This window comes from Lactuca saligna, chromosome 2 (assembly GCF_052625555.1).
Source record: "Lactuca saligna cultivar CGN05327 chromosome 2, ASM5262555v1, whole genome shotgun sequence".
In the NCBI taxonomy this organism is placed as follows: Eukaryota; Viridiplantae; Streptophyta; class Magnoliopsida; order Asterales; family Asteraceae; genus Lactuca; species Lactuca saligna.
The window spans coordinates 172,335,579-172,345,538 of NC_136418.1; the positions used below are offsets into that span (position 1 = coordinate 172,335,579).

At 34.0% G+C, this 9,960-nt stretch overlaps 1 protein-coding gene across 1 annotated transcript; it reads right to left on the reverse strand.

The window, feature by feature from the left end:
* Positions 1-4,531: 4,531 nt before the first annotated feature.
* LOC145032804 (G-type lectin S-receptor-like serine/threonine-protein kinase At4g27290) lies at positions 4,532-8,152 on the reverse strand. Its single transcript, XM_078981740.1, has 7 exons — positions 6,832-8,152; positions 6,515-6,682; positions 6,256-6,413; positions 5,662-5,872; positions 5,323-5,560; positions 4,982-5,132; positions 4,532-4,890 (listed from the first exon to the last, which is right to left on the reverse strand). Exons 1-7 carry the CDS (start codon positions 8,120-8,122, stop codon positions 4,606-4,608), a joined length of 2,502 nt encoding a protein of 833 aa, XP_078837866.1. The 5' UTR covers positions 8,123-8,152; the 3' UTR covers positions 4,532-4,605.
* Positions 8,153-9,960: the final 1,808 nt, after the last annotated feature.

Here is a 9,960-nt window from a genome sequence, read left to right on the forward strand (position 1 = left end):
TTAAAGTGGCTTAAAAACCATTTGGATGGAGAAAGGACTGAAGGGACTCGACGAGTTGGATGGCCAACTAGACGAGTTCGATGAAGAATGCCGTGCATGGATTTCTACTTGGACTCGACGAGTCAGTAGGGTGACTCGGTGAGTGAGTTAGGGTTTTCCCGACAATTAGACGTGCATGAACTCGGCGAGTTGCAGGGAAACTTGACGAGTCAACGGGGGATTTCACAACTTCTCGAGTTCTAGAAGGACTCGATGAGTCATTGAAATGCACTCGACGAGTCGGGTCAACATGGATTGTTGACCTTGACCATTAACTTTGACTTTGACCAAGGAATGACTAGTTGACCTCTGGGGTATTTTGGTAAATTGAGAATTTATGGAAATGATCTTATGGTAAATATAGGTGGTGGGGTCTGTGGTGGTGATTCAAGAGTTTGAGCTTATCTTTTCAGTTTGACACTGCGAGATGAGTTTTCCTCACTATACTCAAGGGTTGAAGGCACTAAGACGGGCCCTTTAGATTGTTATCTTGATATGCTATGCTAGTATGATCTGATAGATCGATATCATGGTAGATAGGATGGTATTATGTTATTACGTGGCTATAATCCTTTAGATCGGTTTGTTTGTCTATAGACTATTATGTGGTTATCTGTTATATATGCACATGTTTGATTGACGGTTGAGGCTTATCTGTTTTGTGCGAAAGCCAATAGACCTGGGCATTCCAACCTGTTGGTTGTAGGCCATGAGTATTCCATCTCGAGGATGATTGGACTCGTAGTATGTAGGCATTCCAACCTGTTGGTTGTGGGCCTGGGGTATTCCATCCCGTGGATGATTGGACCCATATTATGTTGGCATTCCAACCGGATGGTTGAGGGCTTGGAGTATTCCAACCCGATGGTTAACTGGACCCATAGTATGTTGTTTGTGATTATATGTGTATTATTGAGTGTATGAGTATTTTGGGGGAACTCATTAAGCTTTGGGCTTACAGTTTCAGTTTTTGTTTCAGATACATCATATGATCGTGAGGAGGCAAAGGCGTGATCATACAGCTCCTGTTATTTATGACTTTGTTTATGGGATACTCTGATATTTACTATTTTGAAAACAAATTTTTGTAATGATTAATGGTTTTGAAATGTTTTTAAAAGTTTAAATTTGGCATGATTTTTTATGGGTGTTACATATACCGGACTGCACACTTATTTACACTATAAGCTTTCTCTAGACCATCTGAACCTAAATGCAAACTTGATTGCTATGGAAACTGGACACCTTATAAAAGAGCAACCTTCTATCAGTATTTCGACTTTGAGAGTTGAAATAGTTGAAACATTGGGCTATACTCCTTCATAAAAGAAGGTTTGGGTTGGAAAGCAAAAAGCAATTGAACATGTCTTTGGAAACTAGGAAGATTCTTATGTCACTTTACCAAAATATCTAGGCGCACTTCAAAAGTTCAAACCAGGAACTATAGTTGAAGGGTGTGTTTCAAGATCGACCGATATGGATAAAGTTGAATTTAGGCGTGTTTTTTTTAGCTTTTGCTCCCTCTATCAAAGGGTTTCACTATTGTCGACCGGTGATTAGCATTTATGGGACATACTTGTATGGTAAATATAAGGGTAAGATGTTGATTGCAATGAGAGTTGATGGTAATAATCAAATATTTCCACTTGCATTTGCTATTGTAGAAAATGAATCTTATGATACTAGGATTGGTTCCTTTCTTATGTCAATAATCATGTGGTGAAAGACCGTGGAAGCATATATCTAATATCTGATCGTCATGGTAGAATTCTTAAGGTTGTCAATGAGCATGGATCTCTATGGTTAGAGCCACGTGGTTTTCATAGGTATTGTTATGTTTCTTAAGTATTCTTTTATGACATTTCAATAACTTGCTTCATTAACTTACATTAATATTAGTATTTTTTAACTTTTAAAGGTATTGTTTACGACATTTCATCAACTTTTATGACAAATTTCGTAATTCATAATTGAAAACTTTAGCTTATCATGTCGGGAGTCAGAATCAAATTCGAAAGTTCAACTCCATCATGGAAGAAATTGGGAAGTTAAATCCACGTGCTCGACAATGGTTGGAGAGTCATCCACTTAGTAGATGGACACTTGCACATGATGTTGGAAGGATATATGGGTTGCTCACAACAAATTTGTTAGAGATTTTCAACATTGTACTTAAATGTGCTCGTTTTTTTACCAATCACAGCCTGTGTGCAATTTACATTCTATAGAATGGTGTATTATTTTGAGGTGAGATGTCCTTTAGGATCTAGTTTTCAAGCTCATGGAGATGCATATACTCTACATGTTGTAAAACAAGCAACATTGATGGTAAAAGGAAGTGCATATTCCTTAAGATCTTTTAACCGAGAAAAATGTATATTTGAGTTGACAACTCAAAGAGGCCGAAATTTGCAAGTAGTTAATTTGGAACAAAAAACTTGCATATATGGTAAATGGGAGACATTTAAAGATCATTGTTCTCATGTCTTGAGTGCATGTACCAAACTTTCTTTGAATAGCTGGCAAGATAGATGTTACTCGATTGAATACTATTGTGCTGCTTGGGCACCTGAGTTCTCCCAGCTTCCTCATGAAACGTATCGGCTACAATCACTATTTAATGAATTACTTTCAAATTTAGAGCTATTACGAAATAAAAAATGTCGTATTCGCTCAACAAGACTAAAAAATGGTATGGATATTAAAGAAGGAAGAAATGCCAATCTTTGTGGAATTTGTAGGCAACTGGTCAATAATCGAAAAAGATGTCCTTTTATGCTAAGATAGTTTAAAAAAATATGTTTTTATGGTATTTGTTGTGGGTATTCTCTTATTTTTTTTTATAGGTAATGATTTGTTACTGGTTCAAGTTCAAGCTAATTGTCATGTTTTTCTTTTTGTAATAAACACCGTTGGAGTTTTTTTTTTTTTTTTTTTTTTTTGTAACAAACAATGTTTTTGGTTTTTTTTTTTTTAATCTTTTTAAATATATATATATATTTTTTTACCTTATAAACATTGTATGTGAATGTTGGAGTTTTTACACCTTAAAACATATTGAATTTTTAAGTTATGATGGCTAAAATTTTATGGTAAAAGGGTTGTATAAGAAAAACGAATATTTAAAAAAAAAACAGAAAAAAAGATTCAGAAAAACTGTTAATTTAAAAAAAATAGTAAAAAAAATAAAATAAAAGCTGTCATATATATATATATATATATAAACGAAAAAAAAGGTGGAATAAAAGAAAAAAAAATATTAAAAAAAAAAAGTAAAGAAATATGAGAATGGTAGAAGATTTAGCAACTGTTCAAAGTAACGCGTTTTTCGACAACACCCACTAGGGACTTGCTAGAAAATGGTAGAAGATTTAGGCATTTAGCTCGATCGACTTGTCACGGAATGATTAAAACCAGAAGATCCCAAGTAGAAAGATAAACATATAAATACTCGGTCACGATGGCCTGAGTGTGACGGGACTTGTGGGTATCTTCATTAGTCTCTATGAGTGGCCATTGATTGAAAATATCGTATGTACGGCGGTGACAAGATTCATTTTGTTTTTTTCGTTACCTTACAATCTCAAATAAATAATATCATAAATTACTTTCAGCCCGGTCCACAGGGTGTCATCCTTGCCACAGCTTCATTATTGACTTGAGGGCGGGAGCCGAGCGGAATCGATTGAAATTCGAAACGTAATTTTCGCAATCGATTTGTGCAATGATGCCGTATGATTCATATTCTTTGTTTCGAGTATGTAATGAGGTATGCATTTTTTTCTGATCGAAATCTTTATACTTTTTCCATTCCCTCCGTATGTGTATTGATGTTTGTTGTTTCCTGTATTATGCGTCTTTATGTAATGATCCCCCCATCCTTCACAAAGGATCGTTGTTAATTAATGTGTAAATCGATCTCACGTTGTTCTCTTTTAGTTTTTACAAAGCAAGATTGTTTTTTATGAACTTTACTCTGATAATACTCTTGGGGTAGGTAATTATAAGAAAAGAGGTCTTTGCATATTGAATATCAATTGTTTTTGTTCATACGTCTGATAAGTGGATTTAGTGGATGAATCTCTTCCTGCACGCCATGCGTTTGATTATTCATTTGTATGAATCTTGAGTGCTTTATATGTGTTTTCAATATTTTTTATTGGTGTATACAAATATACTTAAATTTATGCACTTATGTGTATTGTTGTGTTTAGTACTTTAGCTAATGTATCTCCTCTCATGTACATAGTTAGTGTATGTACTCATATAAATTGCTTTTTTGTATGTGTGTAATGTACGATTTCAAAATCTTCATAGATTTTATGTATGCAAGACATTATTTTTTTTGGTAATTCCATATCATCAAATAAATAATTAATGCATGTTTATATCTCCACAGACTGTTGAGAGCAAGTCTTATTTAAACACTCGTATTAAGCAACAAAACACATTTAGGGCCAATAGATTGTATATTATTTTTATTTATGTGTCTTTAACATACGCATGCGGAAAAGAAAATGAAGTACTTAAGATCACAAAATGGACCTCAACATGAACATATATTAATTATCGAGGTTCTAATGTTGTCATTGTGATGTTATTTCCAGAAACTAGATAACATTGAGGCATACTCCCTTTGGCAAAAAATGCTGGTTGTTTAGGTCGAGGCAATGCACCTTCTTCACCAAACATCAAAACCACAGATGACATAGTTGGTCTGTCATTTGCATGATGCTGAACACATAAAAGCCCGATATGTATTGAACGAAGTACTTCTGAGGCTACACATGAATTACGCATATGCACACCAAGCAACTCCATAGCCTTACCTTCTTCAAAGAGTCTCCATGACTTAAAAAACCATAATAACCCCCAACAAAATTAAATTAAATGTATATAGATCAATGATATTTCAAAAATATTGAAGTAATAAAAAACTTACATGCGCAAGAAGATTATCACTGTCATTTTCATGAGAAAATCCTCGATTTTTCTTCCCGCTTATTATTTCCAGCACAAGAACACCAAAACTGAAGACATCTGATTTTTCGGAGAAAATCCCATCTAGAGCATACTCTGGTGATAAATAACCCCTATAGGAAAATTCGTGATTGTGAACATTTAGAAATTTGTCTTGAAATATATATATATATATATATATATATATATATATATATATATATATATATATATATGTGTGTGTGTGTGTGTGTGTGTGTGTGTGTATATATATACACACACAAACAAAGAAAGTTGCATGGTTAACTAATGGATTCTAATTACAAAGTTCCAACTATGTTGTTCGTATTTGCTTCATTTTCATGTTCTGTGAACATTCTTGCAAGACCAAAATCTGATATCTTAGGATTCATGTCAACATCCAGCAAAATGTTGCTTGCTTTAAGATCTCGATGAATAATTTTAAATCGTGAATCTTGATGAAGATAAAGGAGTCCTCGAGCAATCCCATGAATGATGTGAAAACGATCTGACCAACCCATTATTGAACTTTTGATTTTATCTGCACAATTTAAGTTATCAGTATGATTTACTTTAAGAAAAATGGATAGCAAGCAAGGAGAAGAGGAATTAATTAATGTATCATAGAAAGTAGAGCTATACCAAATATAAATAAGTCTAGACTTTTGTTAGCCATGTATTCATAAATCAACATGCTTTCATTTCTTTGGATGCAGTATCCTAAAAGTTTTACAAGATTCCGATGTTGAAGTTTAGCAATGAATTTAAGTTCATTCTTGAACTCTCCAAGACCTTGGCTTGATGTTTTGGACAACCTTTTCACAGCTATTTCTTCTCCGTCATCGAGTACACCCTAAAGATTGAAATATATATTTTTATATACTTCAAGAAGTATAATGTGTTTTGTAACTATGAACAATAAATAGAAGAGCAAATTACCGAAATCGTCCCTATGGTTTGGTCAAAATTATACGTTTGACCTCTAAATTTTTTTTTCACTCGGATCGTCCCTGTGGTTTAATTTTGTTGCATTTTTCGTCCCTTACATACATAAAATTAGGAACTAAACGTGCAATTTTGACCAAACCATATGGACGAAAAACGCAACAAAATCAAACCATAGAGACGATCCGAGTGTAAAAAAATATTAGGGACCAAACGTATAATTTTAACCAAACCACAGAGACAATTTCATTAATTTACTCTAAATAGAACAATGTTGTTTAATTTTGCTACCTTGTAAACCGAACCAAAACCACCTTCTCCTAGTTTTTTGTCATTTGCAAAATTGTTAGTAGACTTGGATATCTTAGTCAGGCTGAAAGATGATAACTCTGTATCATCGTCTTGGTTATCCATGATATACTTTTCCTCTATAGTTTCTGCCGTTTTATCTGCAAATGATAGCAAACCAAACTAATTTGAGTTAATGAACGATTTGTGTTAAAAATTGTTATATCAGCGATCACTTTATCAAAAGTAATCATAGAATTACCTGGAAATTTCACTTGGGATCTCTTCCTCTTGCTCCAAGTACCATACAAGATTGCTAAAATCAAAATCACTATAACAAGGATAGATAAAACCGATACCACCACTACGATCTTTTGTCTCTTTTTGTTGGAATCAGCTGGTTTGAAGGTAGATTGTGGGATTGATGGAACTAGTAACAAAATCATAATAAGTAATTAATATTTAATGGTGTTTGAAAACCCGAACTAACATGAACAGTTAAAAAGGTGTCTTGCATGGTTGTCTTTTTAATTTAACATTTTTATATTAAACGTAAGTTATATATGTAGATAATCTTACTTGTAATATTTAAATCGGAGATAGCCATTCTTACGTATAGATCCTGGCTTTCATCCACTGTTCTAATATCTATTAGATCGTCGAACCACAGCAAGCATCCACTTCCGTTGATTCTGATATCAATATTTGCATACGCTGTACACGAACAATTCTGCTTGCATGCTGTCTCACATTCGCCAAGTGTCATGCTCTGATTGTACCATGAATGCCGAGTGTCTGGCATTTTAACATTTTTAAACACTCGAAAGCCATCTCCATGCGGACAACTTAAAGCAGTTCTCCGGCGACACCCACTTGACCACTCGGAGGCACTCCATTCGTCTGGGTTGCGTGGTTCGAACCCTTCCATGCAACTACAAGCCGGTGAGTTCTTCGGGTTGCATCTTCCATATGAACCACATTGTCCAAAACGGCTACACATGTCAATATCCGCGTTCCAGTATAGGAACCACATCTGCGTTCTTTCGATCCAGTTGAGTCGAAACGCATCTCCCTCTGGACTAAAGTAGACACGCGTCACAACTGAAGTGTTAACAAGTGTGTACCCGTAGTACACCTCCTTATCATCCAAAACAAATTTGTGTGTGAATAATGAGTTTGAAGTATGACTAGGCATGCCATTGAACGTAAGACCGTTCCATGGTCCAAACCTCAAGAAAGGAACAGGATTTTGTACTTCTTTGAAGAACAACTGAGGAAACCCATTCGTATCCATGAATGCTACATACTCTCCTGGTGAAGGATCGTCAAGGCTCTTCCATGATGACCACCGCCTATCCCTCCCAGAGACCAAATCCTTCCCAAATTTCATTCCGGCAAGAAATGCATCTCCAGGGTGATCAAAACTTTGCCAAATGAAACTTCCTTGGCCACTTTGATCTCTAACAACAAGATTTCCAGGGTTTAAGAGTTGTGCCACCGGATTTATGGGTGTGGGAGATACCGGGCCAGGGTTTGATGACCAGACGATGGTGTTGTTGCTACCAGCGATAACCAATAGGGATCCGTTGGTGTCAACTCTGAAGACACCTGACAAATCGGTTATTGGTTTCTCTCTGTTAGCAACCCACACCACTGTTTGTGGGGATTTGTTTTTGTACCATATCCCCAAATACCGGTTTGTAGAGTTTCTGGGACTGAAAAACCCGAGTTCGTACATTTCATCAGCTGAAACAAGGGTATCCCCGTCAAGGATGGCTTCATCAGCTGCTATGGTGTCTTGTGCCCTACAAATTCGCAGATCAGACGTGATCAGGAGGCCAAACATTAAGAAATAATGGAGGACCTTCATTGAAGTTTTTTTTGGAGAATTAAATGTTAGTTCTCTTTTTTCTTTGAATGGCTGAGTGTTAATTCATTTGGAATATATATATATATATGCATTTTTTTCAAAGTGTGTTAGATCAGAAGAAGACACTAAGGGTTGACCTGATGAGTGATTCTCCAAGATATTGCTCCGGAATTTGGACTTAGGCACGAGCATGCATTTGGTCGACGACACTAACATCAAACCCCACTTGCTATGTCGGTCATGACTGACTTTTTTGGAATTCAATTAAATACATTTTTTTTAACGACGGTTCATCCACGGTTAAATTTTAGGTAATGTCCAATTAAACTCTTAAAAAGTTTAATGGAATGGATTGTTACATCAGTATTCCACTTATTATACCATTTAACTTATTAAACTCTACACTCTATTAAACTCTTAAAAGTTTAATTGATTGCTACATCACCATTTTAATTTTTTTATATAAATAATATTAATAAATAAAACTAGAATATTACATTAATTAGAAATTTAAAGTTACAATTACTAAATATTAATTAAAGATTACAATTTAGAAATTAAAAGTTACAAATAAGATGTTATTTTTTTAAAATATTTTTAAGATTTATATATTTTTTATCGTTTATAATAAAAAAATTATATATTAACTTAATAAATTAAATTATTGAATATAAATAAAATGAAGTATAAAACAAAAAATAATGATGTATAGTTTGTTTTTTACAAAAAAATGAAGTAAATTAACTTTCAATATAATAATATATAGATTGTATTAAATTGAGAATGAAAAAAAAAAAAACAATTCTCATACCACCGTTGAATGGGATTAAACCTCTCATTCATTCAACTCCACCCACAATGCTAACTAATACTATCAATGCTAACTAATAATATCGATTCAATGCCACCTCATCATTTTTTATCCATTGAACCCTCCATGAAACCCCTATTGGGGATGACCTTATGGGAATCACTACTACAATCAACCATGGTATAGTACCTTTTTTTTTTTAAAACCGTGTATTGTATTAAGTATATATATTTGGTATCAACTTTTGTACAAATTGATACTCGTATGTACCAATTGACACAAATAAAATTGGACCCCTAAACATAATTTCTTTTATGTATAAGCAAAATTCATTAATACTAAGATAAATCGATAATTGTTAAAAAAAACAATTAGATAAACTATAATCGAACATAGTTACAAGAATCGTGATGCTCTCATAGAAGTTTTCGCGATAAAGTTGTTCATCAACTTTTCACAATCAATATTCCCTAGTATATTGGTCTCAATAACTATTATTTCCAATCCATTAAGTTTTTCTTGTAATATTGTGGAGATGAAGTACAAATTTAACAATTTCAATTTTTAGAAACTAGTTTCTATAGACACAACAGTTGCTAGAATAGTCATCAAGACTCTTTGCATTAATTGCATTATGAAAAACCGACTTTTTTCATATATTTTAAAACATCGGTTGTGTTCGTAGTTTCATTCGGTAAGAACATGTCAACCAACTTTAACTCTAGATAAAGTTAATTGACATCAATATTTGATCGTTCACCATACTTAAGTGTGGTAAGAACTAGTCAACCACCTATACCAACTTGGCAAGTTTAAGAGAAGGAGTAGCATCGTAGCGACTTACGACTTTGATTGGCAAAATTAAGACGTGGCATTGACTTTGGCCTGATGATGATACATTTTAGTCAATTTTGTTTTCAGACTTAAATTACTAGTCTACTATAACAAATTGTATGTAAAAAATAGCCCCTCTCCACAACATTGGCCATATGCGGTCGTCCACCTTGCATACTCTCAAAGACACCCA

Excerpts from the sequence above, each read along its gene's own strand:
- LOC145032804 (XM_078981740.1), bottom strand. The coding sequence starts at position 8,122 with ATGAAGGTCCTCCATTATTTCTTAATGTTTGGCCTCCTGATCACGTCT. Across the intron at positions 5,873-6,255 it reads GTTTTGGTTCGGTTTACAAG|GGTGTACTCGATGACGGAGA; the intron begins GTAGCAAAATTA and ends TTCAATCTTTAG. Across the intron at positions 5,133-5,322 it reads AACAACATAGTTGGAACTTT|GGGTTATTTATCACCAGAGT; the intron begins GTAATTAGAATC and ends ATTTTCCTATAG.